The following is a 19,150-nucleotide window of genomic DNA, read 5'->3' on the forward strand; positions in this document are numbered from 1 at the left end:
AAGCCAAGCTTTAACTAAAACGTGTGACTAAGTGGAGAGATGTGCCAGCGTATTCGCTGCCATAGGCTTGTGTATGCACACTGTTGACAAATATACTATAAATAATGACTAACACCTGCTCCACAAATTCAAATTTTGAGGCTTTATGTGGAAATTACTCTATTTTCTGCCAATGCGCGGTAATAACAAGTAGTTGTTTGCTTGTAGATTTCTTGAGCTTCTAACAGTCTTTGAAGATAATTGTTGACTTTATGACTCCATGTTTCCTTTTATCTCGGAGCGCAACTTCCTTGCCGATGAGAGGCAAAACAACTCTGAGCATCGGTGTTGTGAAGAGGTAATTTGAAACATACATTTTTTTGTTTAGAAATCAAAATAAAATAGCTACCTGGTGCAGTGCTATCCTAATGCATTAACCTGCTTCTCCCAAGTATAATCACAGAGTATGCATGTACGCACACACTCATACGTTCATTACTGTTACTATACTTACCCATACCCATCAATTGTGTCTCTTAACCTTGACCTAAACCAATTTTTTGCATTTGAACCATTACGACAACGTGTTGCCCCCAGACTGACCTTTGAAAGAGCAAGTACAGGCACTACTTTGTACAAATCCCCTCACTCTCAACTTCTTAAACTCATATTGGTCCTTGCAAAGGAATAAGTACAATATAAGTCGAGTTTTTCACACACACACACACACACACACACACACACACACACACACACACACACACACACACACACACACACACACACACACACACACACACACACACACACACACACTCCCACATCAGCCCTTCTATAAACAGATAAACAGTGTACAATTCCAGCACTTGTCTAAAGTTTCCCCAGTGGCCACCTGGCTCAGAAACTTTTATTAAACCATTTCTTGACACAATTGTGTCCCTTTTCAACAGGAACATCCGTTATGACGGTTACTGCATCAGATGCTGACGACCCTGCATACGGCAGCAGTGCCAAAGTGGTGTACAGCGTACTGGATGGAGAAAAGATTTTCACTGTTGGCAGACTTACAGGTAAGAATGATAACAGCCACACATTCAGCCCTCTACCTACACCTGCTTCGTTTTTTATGTGCTTCTTCTCTTTTGTTACAAAACATGAATCAATCTTAAGCCCAGAGAGCAACATTCCCCAAATTGTATAATCAATTGGCAAAAAACAAGCATCTTATAAAGTATCAGCCTTTAACTACTGGCTACTTGAAGCAAACACTGAAAAAAAACATATGGTATAAATTACTTGGCTCCACACAGTTTTTAGTGAAACCTAAAGTAAGCACAAACATTGCACACATTACCTGGGAAGACCAAATGCACTGGATGTTCAGTTCATTAAAGCCTTGAAGTAGTTTTTTTGTTTTGCCACACTAGTGGGAATTTCCGAACTATTTAATTGGAGATTCCATATTCCCTTACTGGTTGATATGAGTGACCAAAAGTCTTCCAGGGGTAGCTTAGCCTCAGTGTTTCCTTTGAATCCTCCCCACCAGGGAACAGCACTAACTTTTAATGATTCCTTTTTTGGTCTTAACCACTTATTGATATGGTCAGCCTGGATGTGTGGATGATAAATGGCTCTGCCTCTGTAGGACTGGATGGTTCATCCCAGCTCCTGTCTCACCACCCCCATTCCACCCACCCCCTCTCCCCATATGGTAGAGAAACGGCCTAGCCTAATAGGTGCAAGTCAAAAAGGTCAAAATGAAGAAGAGACAAAACAGCATTTAAATCTGCCTCATTAATATCACTCTCTCTCTCACCCTCATAACATACTGAGCAGCAAGACACTGTGTTTTTTCTGACGTTTTTTGCCATGCTGACATGTATTGTAGGTGTTTTCGAGTGTCTGAGTCAAGGGGTGATTTTACAAAAGCTTAACCATATGAGGACATCTCACTGTGATGTAAAAACTACAAAATTATTATTATTTTTAAAAGCATTGACTAAAATATATATTCCAAGTACTGATTATGAATAGTATTATATTCCTATTATAACTCAAAATATACAAAAACAACAAACAAATAAGAGCTGAATCCTTTATCTGGGAATACAGCATATTTCTTCTAAATTATTATGGAAGCCAAGACCCAAAAGACAGGATAGATAGTTTTGTAGATGCACAGTAGAATCATTGCCTGGCGAGAGAAAGAACAGAAATGCAATTGATATGCATAAAAATATATCTGAACATCATCATTTATTTTATATTAATGTAATGCATTATCATACTGAGGCCGCTCTATTTCACAGTTGGTGTACACGGCCCTATTACTGTGTTAAATTGGTTAATGTTAAGGCTCCGTGATCAGCATTGGGATGTGGAACGCATAGAATTAACTGACTGCATGGGTCCATGTAGACCCATCTAGATATAGTCTCTACCAAAATGTTGGAGCAATGGGGCTGTATACTAGCTGTGGATTGGGGCTTTACTTGTGACAACCCTAATTTAGATGCATCCCCTCTGGCCTTTGGTGGATGAAAGAAGAGCATGTCATCTGTCTCTCTCCTTAACTCCAGTGCTGCATGTACTGTATTTTGGCTACTCATAGAAAATGGCCCTGGGCTAAATGTGAATCAGTGAGTTGTGTACCCAACACAATGCAAACCTTTGGGAGTGAGACAGCACACCAAGCTCAGGAAATGCATCAATAGATTCTGATATGGAAAATCCCAAGGGGTAAAGTGGAATTATATTACTATTGCACAGTAAACCAGATAGCTACTGATGCTGCTACTGGGCCGACAAGGATGATATCTCTTTTAAACCAAGAAGGACTATATGCTAGTTTGTGAGAGAGAGACATACAGAATAAATAGAGAGACCACAGTACTTGCTGTTTGAGTAACAAAATATAGGGGAAGGAAACTTCAGGAGGCAAATGTCATATTTTCTCGTCCTGACAACAAGGCATTATGTTCCAGAGTCACATCTAACTAATCTCAGAACCCATTGCATCAGTCTGACCACGATAAGATGAAAGCCAATCGGTTCCATGATAGCATTTTGGTAAATAAGTTCAGCCTCTTCTGCCACACAGACTGTTTACCTGCATACAACCAAAGCCCTCTCAAACAACAGTCCTTGGACCAAAATTTACTACAAATGGAAACCAGAACGCTTCCGATACCAATACCAACACTCTTATTCAGAGATATGTTAATAGAGATCACATGTTACTAGCATTGGTCAGACTTCACTTGGTCATAGTAAGCTGAACAGATTTGTTTTGTCAATGGTTTTTTAGTTCTTTGTAATTCTGCTGATCTTCAGTTGCATGTGGGGGAGTTGCACTTTCAAATGTTTCCATAGTTCTTCTAATTGGAAGACTAGCAGTCATCAGTCAACGTCTGTTTTCATCTCACCACTAACTCTGCTAAAATGCAGTGGAATGTGCACTGTGGATGAACAACGCCATTTCATTTCATTTTCCCTCTGTCTCTGTGCAATCTAACTCACTCACTATCTCATATCACTTTATCCATGTCCCTCGCTTGCTCTTTGGAAATCCACTTCTTAAGTTTTAGTGCAGTCTTACCTACCATGGAAGAGTTTTGATGCTATTCAATGTGGCTGAGGCATGCCTTCATTTCACCCCTATATATTATTAATTTTAATACAGCTGAGCCATAAAATGGTGTATGAGCAGAGGCGCAAATATGACACAATCTCTTCATCCAGCCAGCCTGAGGAGGTGAAGTGGAATGTGCTGCACTTTTGTCTCCATAATACAGTGCTTCGCAGAAGTTGATATTCAAACTGCAAGGGGAAATATAGTTGGTTCTTGCGTATGTGCTAACCGCTAATGCAATCTTTCCATTGACCTCACTTACTACTCCTTACTTTCCCAACCCTCTCGCTCTGTCTCTCTCCTTCAATCTCTCCTCCATCCCTCAATCATTAGGAATCATCATGACAGCAGTGGCAGATTTGGACCGCGAGACACAGGAACGGTATGAGTTGGTCGTCAAGGCAACAGACATGGCAGGACAAATGGGCGGTCTCTCTGGCTCCACTACGGTGACCATAGTGATCACAGATGTTAATGACAACCCACCGCGCTTCCCACAGAGTAAGTGTCTCCTGCATATGATCTTACTTTAGGGCAGTGAGAAGAGATGATGAGACACAGGGAGGAAATGTCTGAGAATGTAAAAAACATGAGTGAGAGTTAAGAGAAGAGGGGAAAGTAATGAGCCAAGACATAGAAAACACTGAGAGGATGATAAAAAACGCACAATATAGTTTGCAACCTGCCGGCTGCTGACACCAATCTGCAATGGCAGCATCAGAGACCATATTGAATGGCCTGCGTGTAGTCCAAGAAAGTCAACTAACTTAAATTCATGAGCCTATCAAACCCAAACCCATAACAAAGTGTGGAGAATTGATACGTTCCACCGCACATTTGATCAGTCGTTTAAGGCTAGGCTCAAGAGAATCAATACAGTTGATTGTTCCCTCATTGTAATGTTATGGGTTTATGATGGTCAGGTCGTATTGGGGCTGAATGGCTTTCACATATCTTTCAATTGCACAGATGCGCAACAGTTAAGAGTTAAAAATTGCAGCTCTCCACACAAAGATTTGAAAGAAAGTCTCTTTAGAGCAAACAGAGTCTGGTTTATTTTTTTTTACATATTGGACCAACCGAAGTTCTTGTAGCACAATAAGAAGTGAGTGTATTTAAAAGTCAGATTTCCCTAACACCTAATATTCTTCCCAATAACCGGCATGTTGAAATAATTTGCTTTATGAATAAAATTCAGAATTATTAGGCTACTTCCTTTTCTTGCTTTCATTTCAACTCTTTACTTCGCCCTCTCTTTTGGAGTTAAACCATAACACTGTTACTTTTGTTACAGCTGGGGGAACAGCATCTGACAGCCTTGTGGATTGTATTTGATATGTCTCCACACACCTTTTCTTATTTCTGTATAAATCCTTTTTTTCCATCTCAGTAAATCATATTTACCCAGTCAGAGGGATAAACCCTACTGGATTATAATATCTTCAGTGTATGTTGTGGGGAATAGATAGGGTTTGGAAAGCAGCTTCAAAAATAAGATGCACGGGAAGATGACATTCTGTATATGTAAGGACTATGATGTTTTCACATGAAGATTCATCTTCTTACTTTTATCTTTTTTATCTATTTACCTTTTTCATAATGTACTCTGGCAGATCTTATACATTTTCTTTAGTCTATTCTGTCATTTGAAATAGAACTTCAGATTAAGGAGTGCCTACATGTGCCATCACAACTAAAAGTCTTCATATATTTGATCATTCAGATTACTAAATATAATACAAGCTTTGTTGTTGTTATTTTTCATTAATGCAATTTCAACAGTTATAATTGCATATTATATTGATCTAATTTTATTGTAACAGGGATACAAGTATGGCTACTGTTTACTGTAATGTATTCAGATGGAAGACATTGTTTTGTATGGAAAAAAGATTATTTTGCACACCACCTTTTATGTGAGTGCTATAGTCACACTTACAGTAATTGCCTAAAGTATATTTATTGCTGTTAATTCATTATAATTCCAACCAAACTTCATTTTTTCACTACCCGTCTCTACCTCTCTTAGGCTTCTTTATCGTTGTTACTCTCTCATCCCTTCCGCCTCCTACTTTTCTTTTCTGCTCCCAATCCATCTCTTCTACCAGTATTCTCACTTCCAACCTCTCCGCCTACAGCAATCCATCTATCTTTCCTCCATGGCAGTTGTTTTTCCTCTTCTTCCTCACGTCACTTTTGTCTCTCATCCTTCCTCTTTTGTGGTGTTTTATAACTCCTACGCCGTTTTTTTTGTCAAGTCTTCCCTCTGTTGCTTCGCTAAACCAAACTCTTCTTGTTTTATCCGTCAATGCGATTTCCACCTTCGGCCGCCTTCTCCACATACCAGAGATGTACCAGTTTTCTGTGTCAGAGGGGGCGGCTGTGGGGACACCGGTTGGACGCGTCATTGCCACAGATGCAGACATGGGAGAGAACACTGACATGAGCTATCTGATCAAAGAGGAAGGGGAGCTCTTCAAGGTCACTACAGATGTAGAGACACAGGAAGCTATTGTCTCCATCAAGAAGGTACAGTGTCAGTACTACATACGATGTCGCTTTAAATAGCTTATGTTAAATGAAACAGTCTTGAAACAGAATCTTTGTCTTTCTTTCAGCCACTGGACTTCGAGAGCAAGCGCACACACAATGTTGTTGTGGAGGCGGTGAATAAGCACGTTGACCCTCGCTTCGTAGACCTTGGTTCCTTCCGGGACCAGACCATTGTACGCGTCAGTGTGTCGGACATAGATGAGCCACCCATCTTTCAGCCAGCGGAGGGCGCTATGATGGAGGTGCAGGAAGATGCCAAAGTAGGAGCAGTGGTTGGCATCATCACTGCCAGGGATCCAGATGTGAAGAATAAACCTGTCAGGTATGGCAAGGGCTCTAAGGCCAAATACTAAATATAGTAATTCACCCTACTTAAAATGGTAGAATAGTTACCAGACTTGAGCTACTTGTTGTGTCAGAAAAAAAAAAAGGTTATGGCTTACTTTTAGTTAAATGTGTTACATGTGAATTGTTAGTTTTACATGTTTTATATACTACCAAACTGATCGGTTTGTATTGTCCATATGGATAACATAGGACAATGTCTAAAACAATCATGGTCCACAATGGAATGCAAACCACTGCCACTCAAAAACTATAAAGGTTCACTCTTTAGAGGGCAGATCTCCCGCAGAGTTGTCTGCAATGAGGACTGCTGTATCGTGTGACTGAATGAACACAACCTATAATTGGCTAACCACCCGCCTGGTCTGCAAGTGTATCAGACCTGTACTTCATTTGCATGTCTCACATCCTCTCATTTTAATCTTTGCAGATTTCTGCACCACCTCTGTGCAGGTGCATGTCTCAGCTCCGTCTCACAGGCGTAACTGGGACTTGAAGCATTTATTTAGGTTTCAAGTTTTATTTTTAAGACAAAAATAAAGAATAAATATGTGTGTAGTTCCATTAGCTGCAGCAGCAGAATATAATATTAGCTGTGGAAAAAAAAGAGGTGCACCGTCACTCACCCTCTTACTTACTCATGCATTTTGTATTTGGTAATATTATCAAATTTGCCATTAATGAAACACTCAGAAAGAGTGAAAATGAAGAAATTATATTAAACAGCACTTTGATACTATTGGCACACAGCCTATTTTTGCAACAGTAGGTAGCCTGATAAAATATATAAATTACAACACTGACAAGAAACTGTTGCTGTTGAAAGATTGCTGCTAAAAGGAATAATAACATTAGAGAGCAATGTTTTGCCTACTGTCATGCACTCAGTGCACCTTACATGAACTGTATAATACTTGTACTATAAAAAAATGTAACTTTAAAGAACAAAACTCACTAGTTGAAAGTAAATAAACAGGTAGATGATGGGTTTGAAAGCAAAACCTTTTTTTTTTTTTTTTTACAATTTCTCTTGAAGATGGAGTGAGAGCTCAAAGAAACGGTGAATGATGGGACTTGTACGCTGTATGTCTCTTTTTGCTCTCAGATCAGTGTGTGATAAAAACAATATCGTCTGGTTATCTTTCGTACCAAGGTCTGTGGTTTATATGTCCTCAGATGAGCAATTGCAGTGTGAGAGGGGAATGTAGATAAGGGCTAAGACAGTCTCACTGAAAGAGTATACACAGACACACGCAGTGCCTGTGCAAATTACCTCGATTAAAAATGCATGAGGCTCAGAGTTTCAGGTGTAATAAAGTATAACACAATGGCAGAGCTGTCGTTCACCAGTGTCTTGGCAGCCTGGAGCTGAAAGTGTGCGTGCAACACATGTACAAGGATATATGAGTGTATGTGTGTGTGTGTGTGTGTGTGTGTGTGTGTGTGTGTGTGTGTGTGTGTGTGTGTGTGTGTGTGTGTGTGTGTGTGTGTGTGTGTGTGTGTGTGTGTTTGTGTGTGGATGTGTTTGAGTTAGTGGATGAGTGAGTGAAAAGGAGAGAGAGACATTGATTAGGAGCCACTAATGGGTAAAGTTAGTGAGCTCATGGCCTCTGGCATTAAGCATCCCTGAACTCTGCATAATCATGCACCCTGAGTGATGAAGTTTAAGTGCAAAATATGCATGCGCTGTGGAACTGACCAGCAAGACTAGCCTCTATTGCTAAGAGATTAATTCTGTCACAATAGAAACAAGGTTCTGCTAATGGAACCAATCCTCATGTAACAACCAAAACAAAGAAAGTCCGACATACAACGTTGCAAGCAGGTTATCAAACGCTGGCAGATGCACTTGTCAAAAGATGCTCTTCAATACAAAACAAACAAGATAAAATGATTATTCACTAGTTTTAAAGACACAAATACTACTTTGCCTATGATTGGGATGTGGAAAACCCTGTGTTAAGCAGCCAAGTGTGTTCTTTGCGATGTGGGCGTCTTGTCTTGGAAAGAAAGTGCTTTTTTTTTCTTATGGTGAGACTCAGTGGTTATGTGCAAAAGGATTGTTAAGAGACTAAAAATATGGTGTTGTTGTCCCCCTACTGCCATCCCACTAAAACTGTCATATACTGAAAACCAAAGGATAATTTTTTGTTTACTTTTGAACAACAGTGATGGTATGCAAGTAGGGAGACAACAATGGCCGAAACCAATTAAGAGTTGTTGTCTTTTTTTGGACTGTTGAAAACTGGATAAAACAAGATATTGTGCAGCACAATATACACTTTTACAGCAGACATCATCAAGAATATGCTCTTGCATGTTGGCAATGGAAGTGGCGTTTTGCCCCAGCCATCCAGACGAGTTATCAAGCTTTGAACATTTAATTAAAAATGTTACTAGCATCAAAATGTCTGCTTGTTGCATGTCACATGTCAATATTTGATTCTAATACCGATTACTAACTCCAGGAAGACAAATATGTATTTCACTCTTTACTAATTACAATTACCTCAAGATAAACAGTCAACATTTGGTGACCCACTCAGTGTTTAAGATACTGAACAAAGGATACACATATCGATACAAAGAAACAGCCTACATGTATGTGAATGTGCATTCTATCTGTCAGTGTATGGCACTGCTTTAATTAAAATTGTTTCATATTTCGGGCAATGATTTGATTTGGCTGCAATAGATGTACGTTAAACATTAAAACATATTTTTATTTCCCTTAACAAAACTTTAATTGACTCTTTTACACTTTGTAAACAATGATACACGAGCAGTTCGACAGCGTTAGTACAGCAGAGTGAAATAGCTTGTCAAGCTACGTAAGGACATTAACCACCAAAGATGGCGAATGCAACCTAAACAAATGGATCTGTGTGCTATCAGTGGGTAGAACTCAGATATATGTCTGTATTTGGTGAAGAAACTTAGTGTGTAACATTACACCAGAAAGAACAAGCATATAAGTCGGTAGATGCTTACAATGCTTACAACTATGTTATCCGTGGTCATTTACATAACGTCAAATGCCATGGCATAGACTCTTTGCTTTGAGTTTATTGAGTGTTAAAGCTAAAAGGGCACTACAAACATGTTTAATAGCTTCCAGCTGTAGCTGCCACAGGTGTTTGGGTTAAACAAGTGACCGTGTTAATCGGTGAGTCTATGCCATGGTATTTGACGTTATGTAAATGTCCACGGATAAACCTGAAGTGCAGGCCTAAAAGGGTTAGGGTTAGAGCAGCCTTAAATGGCTTGATTGAATTATCTCCTTCACCACCGTAACTTTATGAGGTCATAATGTTACGGAAGTGATGTAAAACTCCTTCCGGCTAGTTTTGCCCGCCCTCAAACAACAAAAGAGAGACGGAGCTGAAGCTCCGGAGGAAGAGTTTCTGGAAATGTGAAACGCTGACCAATCACAACAGAGTGGGCTAGCTGACCAATCAGTGCAGACTTTGCTTTCTGGAGGGAGGAGCAAGCGCTACAACGGAGCATTTCAGATAGAGGGTGAGAAGAGGTGCTGCAGGACAGCCAGGAGGAGAAAAACAAGGAGGATTATGAGCATTAACGCATGTAAACATGTTGTAACTGTAACTTGAGATAAAAATATGCACCCGGAAAATAGCATAATAGGTATATAGCATATGGTTCTCTTAAAATTATGTTTTATAAACAACATGTGACCATAATGAACATCATGATAGAGGAGACTGCTGGCTGGCATGTTTGTCATAGGGGCTTTAAGAGCTTATAATGCCCATGGGACATTATTATGGTTTATGCGGGCATGAGTAAGTCAACCAACTGTGTGTGTGTGTGTGTGTGTGGTGGCTGGGTCGAACTAAGAACAAAGAAACCTTTTAGCAGATTTTTGTAGACTCACCAATCTTTCCCCAACACCCAGTAACCCAGGAAGGAAAGATGCGTTTGTGTTTTTTCTAGAGCGCACAATAACAAATTAATGAATATTTTTTTTCTCTGAATAAGCAAAGAAAGTGTGCTAGCCACTTGCAGTTAAGAGACACCGTGCTAGTATTAGGGTTAATTAAAAAAATGAATCTGAATAACTTCATAAAATGACTTAAAAATTGTGATTCCTGTATAATTATTGACTCCGTCTCCTTCCTCTCACTTACTGCTAGTCATCGGCAACATCTATATCTTATCTTGTGTTTGTTACAGGTTTTCCATCGATCGGACCACAGACCAGGAGATGATCTTCCATATTGATCCTGATTCGGGTGCCATCACACTGGGAAAGAATTTGGATCGAGAGACCGCAGGATGGCACAACATTACAGTGAGGGCTGTAGAAGCAGGTACATTGCTGCCCATCACAAATTGTGTTTATCACTCATACGATTTGTACGTCTTCATACTGCTCGCAATAATGTGATATTATTTATTATGTGGTTACCATTTAATCTTGCCAAAGCTTCTGAAAGTTGGTGAAACTACTGTGCAAAATGCAGTTTGACAAGTATTTATAACTAACTCCACCAGGTCCATCCAAGTGTTGACATTTTTGACTGCAAGAGACATGCATATTTTAAGTTGATAAAACAAAGCATTAATAGAATGTGCCATTAAGACAGCACCAATATAACAGCAATGAAATAAACAAATAATTAAAATTCAACTTTATAATCCTTCACAATCATAGTTAATAACAGCCATGTACTCCTTCTCATGTCACCTGTAAAACTAAATAAACACTGAAACTTAGTTGGATAAGCGGCAACTGAAACTGCTCTATTAAAGAACATTTGTATTTGTTTGAACAAGTCCTGTCCTAGTTATGAAAACAGGAAAGTTGGAATTGCTCTGATGATTGGCAAGCTTTGCCTACACCCAGTGCGTGCCAGTGATGAAGACTGTGCATGTTGAATTAGCTCTCCCAACATTTGTCTACTCCCACCAGGGTGATAAGGGGTGACAGACATCCTCAAACTGCTATGATCATTAGCTACCAAGGCTTCTGGCATATTTAGAGCAGAAGTGTATAGTGACTTTCAGCTTTCTAGGACTCGGAAAGTAATGTAGTTCAGCAGAACAGCATTTCAATAGGCAGTGTAAACTAAATGTATCATCTGAGAACCAGATACAGTAAGTTTCATGTTATGAAAATACAATAATAATTATAAAATGCCAACATAATTAATTTAATAATCAATTTTTTTTTATGTGAGATGTGGTTTTAAATACTATTATGTACTGGTCATAAAAATCACTGGTGTAAACATAACTTTGAGAACATTAGAAAAACATGAATAACTTCTGTTTTGTTTTCAATTGACTTTTTTTTAAATTTTAGAATTATTGTGGTTGAGCTTCCATCTCTTTACTATTGGGACAAATTGTTAGCAATAACTGTGTATAATGTAATAATATAATATAATAATATATACTGTTATATATACAATATAATATAATATAAACTGTTATTGCAATATGCACTCATAGTTTACATTATGATCTTTCATTACATTATGAGTTGCTACAACTGTATGTCATTCAACTTCAAGACACACAGTTGAGCTGGTTTTCATATGTTCTGCCAACTCATCAAGGACATCATAGTCCTCCGTAGTAGCCATGAATATTATCTTTCTGATAACAGTGGAAATTATAGTCATCATTTGTCGCTTCTATTAGAGCTGAAAAACCTCACTGAAAAAGAAGAAAGCGCTTACATTATTTTTTTTTCATCATTTTGGGTGTTCTTGCCATAGCAAAAAAAATAAAGAATGTAATAACTTTGGGGCGCTGGGAAGTTATTACTAAACCATTAGAAGTAAACTTGAGAAAATGAGGACGCCTGGTATCCCTCACTTTTTCAATCTCATACAGATGAAGTGATTTTGGGATTGTAGTGAAAGCAGAGGAGATTGCATTCAGAATCTAACTGTTTTTTTCGCTATCGCACACAAGAAGGAAACAAAGCACATAAACAAAGCTGATTTTAAAATGTCTTCATATTTGCTCCACTCCCATATAGCCTAAGTTTCCGACTATTCCAATAATCAATACAACCTAAACTGAACGTTAAGCAGTCTCACCCAACACAAACATTTAGACAAAATTAGACTTTCTTAGTCTGCTTTTTTTTCCGAGCTCATTTCCCAGAGCAATTTGGGCGCTTTTGTTCTCCTCTCCTTTGTGCTTGGCATTATGTCATAGGCACATTTTAATGTTAATTGAACATTTAAAGCGGCCCTAACCCTTCCAATATCAGACATAAACACATGCCTGCACTTGAAAGATAAAGCCTCTCACATTGCCTTCCAAGGAAACATCCCGACGGACTGAGTCAGTGGTCAACCACATCAGAATACCCATCCAGAATCTTTCTTTATCACCAGTTAGCTCACAGAGTCCTGAGAGCTGTACACGAACAGGCAGGAGACAGAGACAAATACAAAGACATTGAAAGCAAAAAAGGTCCACAAGAGAGATGGGAATATAGGGGGGAAGGGACTTTTGAAGCAGCTAGCAAGAGTATTTTAAGAAAGGACTTCATTTTCAACATAGTGATTTTGTTCTTCTCTTATTTTTCTTGGGTCATTAAGGCTGGAGAGCCACAAGGTCAACATGTCTAAAGGAGTTGTTAAAACTACAGTTTTGTGGCACAACCCTTAATTATTCCCCCAGTCCATTACTGACCTTTGAACTATTACATTGCCACTATATTAGTATTGGACAAGTGACAGCAGCTTTCTGACAATGCTAGGAGTCCGTGCCCTAGGATTAACCCCCTCTACAAAACTGCAAGAAACACACTAAATGTCAATTAAGGCAAATGTGACTGTGCAGTGCTCAGGGTAAAGAAGCTGTGATGGTACCCTCTCAATCGAACACAAATACACACATATGCTCAGCATGTCTTTAAATTCACCTGTTTAAAAGTAGCACCCGCTAGCATCTCGTTCTTCAAACATTGTCACTGTAGAGGAAATAACCTCTCATAAGTATAGTACCCGTCTCCCTTCCACAGAACACAGAATCTCCTGAGTGCAGGAGAAGCATTTAACTGCACTGTCACTAGCTGGGGTACGCATACTTCCTGACAGTCTTCTCCATAGAAACATTTCAGGGTAAGTTAGATTGACATATAATTTTCGAGAACTGATAGCAAGGATGATATCACCTTGCAAAACTGCTTTTTTCCCCAGACAGGTAGGTGGAAGAAAAAAAAGCATCACCCTGAGGGCAAAAAGATACCAAGCTGGAAAGTCTTTATCTCTTGCACTGTTGTAGGGAAGAGACATTTTCTACAGCATAACTTTTCTCACCTACTGTCTGACAAACAAATGCTACACCATTTGATTTCTTTTACCATTTGAACATTATTCTCCCTGACTCAAAATGATTCATACACTTGTTGCAACATTGTAAAGGGAGATAAGTGTCTCTTTCCAATCACGGTTGGAAAATGAAAATGAAAATGGATCTTAAAAGGGAAGAAAAAAAGAAGCAAAGCCTATTTGTGGAGTACAAAACATTCTTCACATTAAACAGGGAGTCAAAATGAGACTACATTATACGAAACAGGGAATGCTATTTCTTATAAATGATGCACCACAAAGAGTTTTAACTGCTTTGCTTGGATTAGTGTATTGGATGCTATTGTGGTGCAACGCACATCTGTCAACAAGGGTGAGGAGATGTGTAATCAGAGGCTGTGACCTGGTTGATGTGTACTGTTCGTCTGTCCTGTTATATAATTACTTACATGTCCTTACTGTCAGGTTAGCTGCAGAGGAGGAGGAGATCCTGAATACTCAAACAGTTGTATGATGTGTTTTGTTTTCCTACATTTAGTAGGTTGACATAATTTATTTGCACTTGGGGGGAAATTGTATCATTAAAGGCAACAGAGTCTCAGAATAATGTAAAGATGAATGATTACATTGATATGACAGTCATCCGGGTTATGTAAATGTTGTTTGATGTCTAATTGTGTGCTTTATAGAGTAGCAGTCTTCTTGAGATAAATATGAAGTGAACTTTTTGTTGGTTGCTTCATCATCTATGCATTGCTGAATAAACTCCACTCAGTTAGTCTTGATAAGAATTGATGCATTCACCAACTGGAGTGCAGCATGTTGATAATCCCACTAATGCACTGATTACCATGACTTATTTGTCTCTCACTAAAACAGCATGTGATTCTGGAGGGATGTTAAATAGCTTCTTAACTGGGATTGCACCTTATTGACAAGACCAAAAAAAGAACCCCACTGATGATGAGTTTCCAATCAACAGCAGAGGTGTGTTGGCAAAGACTATGGGAGGTTACGATCACTGCCAATTTAATTATCTGTTTTCAAACAAATAGTTGTATATTAATGATTTCCTTTCTGGAAAATGCAGCAAGGTTTTAACAACTTTAACCCTGGTTTTCAGTTCTATGACAGTGGTTCACTTCTAAATGGTGTGAAATAATATTGGACAAATATGAAGAAGTTAAAGTCAAGAATGCAGACTGTATGAATGCGTAAATTAACAGGCCTATAATATCACTGACCCATCTAGGGCACCATAGATCTGACTACAATTGCATGTGTGTATTCCTTCAAATTACCGTGTTGCTTGGATGTATTTGAATGACGTGTATTACAATAATTTAACCTTATTCTTTGATCTGCCACCCTGCTGGTGGGAAACAGACTTACAGGAGTATATAATACTAAATAGGCTATAAGATTAGGCTTGGAGGCCTTTTAGTATTATACTATATGTAGAATTTGATTACATTGGTGGCTGCTCAGGATTGTTTCTGACTCGTGTATTTCCTATTTCTCCAGAGCATTGTAAAGTCAAAAAAGTCTAAATATACACAATATATAATAATTATTAATAATTATTATAAGTATAATCAGATCTATTAGTGCCCAAATGGGGCAGTGATATTATACACCTGATAATTCACACATTCACACAGTCAGCAATTTCTTTGCCAGCTGTCTTTCCTGCGTTTGGCAGCTGCAACTGTGTAAGAAAGAGTGGAGCAGCAGTGAATGTGTGTGAGCGAGCGAGTTTGAAGTGGGGCAGAAGAAAGTAGATTTAGCTGTGAGGATTTCAAGTGCATGTACAGTGGAAGTTTCAGTTTGTGCTGGAAAAACTGCCGCAGCTCCTCCAGAAAAACAGAGATTTCCTGTGTTTTGTTTACCGGCCCTGGAGACCAAAACAATGATGTTTCCCGAGGACGGTTTGTCCATTCTGGGTTACTGTAGAAACATGGCAGCCAACTCCTTGAAGAACACCTGCTCCCTGTGAAGATATACACGGCTCATTCTGAGGTAACAAAACGGTTCTTATTTTCAGTTGATTATACACCAAAGAAAACATATGTATTGATATTATATTGCAATTCTGCCATTAAATTCCCCTAAATATTACACACTGTTCCTTTGATCACGTCTCATTGTTGGACCACAACAAAAGAAAATGAATCAGCAGGAGGTTTTATTTTTGGAACACAATCATTTCGGTCATATTTACAAAGCATCAAATAGTGTGTATAGGATTTTTCATCTAGAGTTTCCAGTAAACATGTTTCACCTGGTGTTTGAATGGAAAGTCCAATTGGGATTCTATGTATTAGATTGGTTTGCATTAATTTTTTCCATGAGGTCTTTTTGTCAGAGAAATGAACGAAAAGCAGCAAATACAAAACCTTTGCATTTAGAAGCATGTTTCGATTATCCTTGGATCAGACATGTGTGTATTCCCTGCTGCTAAAGCTGTTTAATCTTGATGGTGGTGGACGTTACTTTCCATATTTGTTGGCTGAATATTGTAATGAATTGGGCGCCTGTCACCAGCACCTGAATCTGTTATTTTTTGTGAAAAGCAAATATGAATATTTCCATTATTCAGTGTGTTCAGATGGCCCTGAGATGTTTTGTTTTGTTACTTACAAAGCATTTACAGCTGTTAGTTCTTAAACACTCAAAAACTCAAACTGTTATGAAGATATTGTTGTTGTACGTTAGTAAGTCTGTGTAATATTGTAACAATGCAGCAGAGGAAAAATGACCATACTATTTCATAGCCTCTGTGCCTACATGGCTGGCCCTCTGGCTCAGTAAATAGACCAGAAGCAGACATTTTTGAGGACATTTGTATTCTGAATTTCTGCTCCTGACAAAAGTGACATTTTAAAGCAAACTGTTTCCTCCAGCAAAGAAGATGAGCCATTTGGTCACAAGAAGCATGCGGCTAGTGACACCCATGCACACACATGCAAGCACGCACATGTATTCAAAGACATGCATACACACACTCTCACATCCTCTATCTGTCTCACCTGAAGTTATGTCAGTATGATGCGGTGCCTGAGAGATCTACTATACAGTCATTCTGAAAGACTAACAACAGCTGGTGAGGGCCGCTTGCCAATAATCTGTTGAAATCCTTTTATTCTTCTTCTGTATCTGAAGACCGATTTAGAACGACACCACTTGGTCCAGATGAATGAACCTGTCTCACTGCATGACTCTTTTTCTCCATTGAGGGAGTTCGGGATGGGTAAAGGCGGGGCAGTCTCATATTGTTTCATCTGTTTTCAATTCTGGGAATTGAAATGTAAAATGTGTAACATCTGATGATTGCTGGTTTTCATTTTGACACAGCGGGGACAGCAGCACAATGAGAGGACAAAATTAGACGGAGAGGAGAAGAGAAGAGATATCCTGGTGGAACTCTCTGTGCATTTATGTTCTTGCCGCTCTGGCGAAAAGCAGTCAATTAAAACCCTGCATAGATGTAAGGATTATGCTATTAGTTGAGACCAGCATTCACATTAGCGGCTGTGCCAGTGCTGGGTAGAACTGTGTGGTGAGATAGAGGGACGGAGCTTGAATTCGTCCAAAAAGGTCTGTTGCTTACCGGTTTGCGGGGCTGTTTTTAGTAAATCTGTTTTTGTTCTTTTTCCTCTATCTGACCTGTGGCCCACCTGTATTTTGTCTTTCCTCAGTTATGCTCTCTGTCCTGCTCATAAACCTAAGCAAATTGTAGACACCGTGTCTCTGAGTTCACCAAAAGTTTTCTGTTTTTAACCTTGACATCATCAGAAAATCCAAATGTGGGCAACTGAGAGGAAACTGGGTGGAGATGAGGTGGGGCAATTACCACGGCTGGGTGGGGAGGAAATTTATCAATTAAAGCAAACACGCCTCCAAACATGTCATCTGTTGAGCCTTAATGTCCTCTTTATGGAACACTAATTACAAAGCACAAATTAGAGGAGTGACTATTGAGACCCAAGAAAATAACAATCTGACTTTGTAGAGGAGTTATGGTTCTTCTAAGGACATCAGTCCGGTCTCCAGTGGCAGTTATCAGAAACAGAATTAATCATTAGTCAAACTACCAATTTGTAGTTGATCCTAAAAAGTGACCTCTTGCAACAGTGCAAACAATACACATAGTTTATAATAGTCTATTTATAATAGTTTATAACTGCTGATTTTTTATTGATGTTAAATGTTTATTTGCAGTTACTAAACCAGCAGTATTTCGAGGTCCAGCAACAGTAAACATTTGCGTATTTTAATCGTGAATGTGATCTCTCCCATACCTTAACCTGGAAAACAGCATTTCCTGAAGGTAATTGTATTTTCTAAACTGATCCATATCTGTGGGATAGGGATAACATATTAACAACATTGTTGTATTAACTTTTTGGGGGCATTTGGCTTCCCAAGGATAGCATTTTAGCAAGCAGTGCACAGGGGGGGCTATGTTTCCCTAAATTATTTTTGTAGTACTGTGCACCTAACATTTCTAAAATGAATTAGTGGATTTCAATTTGTGAAAACAAACAAGGAGAAACATGTGCCCTTATTGAACATATTTCCAGTTCACTACATTTACCTATATCTATCCTAGAGTGTTTTATTCTCCAAAGCCTGAGCCCAGTTGTTAAAAACTTTAAACTTAAACCAGAAGTTAACAAACATTCCCGTGAGTTGACAATCACCTGTTACCTAGTTCTCAAATTGAGGCTGTCTTTCAAACATGCAGGAATGGGTTGACAATGTTTAGTGGTCTCTTTGTGGAAGATAAAGTTAACTTTCTTATTTTTAAATAATTACAGCTGCATAGTTTTGCTAAGAAACACTTTCCATTTCCCTTTTTTAATACTTGCAAATGTAATGTAATAGATGCTACACTGTAATTAGTCCCGTATGGGAAAGGGTGTCTAAATATTATTTTTTTTGTTCTTTACTTGAATACACCAAATTGATAAATATGGTGTCCAAAAATTAGACATGGAACCTTTTGGTGCAAACTCAAAAAATGCATTTACAAAAGTGTAGTTACATTTTGTAGTTTTAAGGCACTGCCAGCTTACAAGGATGTGTGTGACTTGTTGTTTACAATCATTTATCTGATAGCATTACTAAGTTACTATTACTTAGAATTAACTAACCATTAAATTAACAAACACTAACCTGAAGCACTAACAAGTGTTAATTAAGCTTTCACAAGTACACGCATCAGTCGTTTCACAAAGTGAAGGTACTCATTCTTAAGAGGGAGTTCACTGAATTGCACTTAACAATCTGCAATATTTACATAATTGCACCTATTTAAATCCATTCACCAAAGCTCTTTTTACTG

At 38.6% G+C, this 19,150-nt stretch overlaps 1 protein-coding gene across 1 annotated transcript in view; it reads left to right on the forward strand.

Moving 5' to 3' along the window:
• The window catches only part of LOC129105412 (cadherin-22), a 70,437-nt gene that overhangs the window by 25,290 nt on the left and 25,997 nt on the right, over nt 1–19,150 (forward strand). The window contains exons 3-7 of the mRNA XM_054616418.1: nt 930–1,049; nt 3,944–4,111; nt 5,958–6,139; nt 6,229–6,485; nt 10,703–10,839. Of these exons, the coding sequence (XP_054472393.1) occupies nt 930–1,049; nt 3,944–4,111; nt 5,958–6,139; nt 6,229–6,485; nt 10,703–10,839 (864 nt within the window). The remainder of the gene's footprint in view (nt 1–929; nt 1,050–3,943; nt 4,112–5,957; nt 6,140–6,228; nt 6,486–10,702; nt 10,840–19,150) is intronic.

This window comes from Anoplopoma fimbria, chromosome 17 (genome assembly GCF_027596085.1).
Source record: "Anoplopoma fimbria isolate UVic2021 breed Golden Eagle Sablefish chromosome 17, Afim_UVic_2022, whole genome shotgun sequence".
Lineage (NCBI taxonomy): Eukaryota > Metazoa > Chordata > Actinopteri > Perciformes > Anoplopomatidae > Anoplopoma > Anoplopoma fimbria.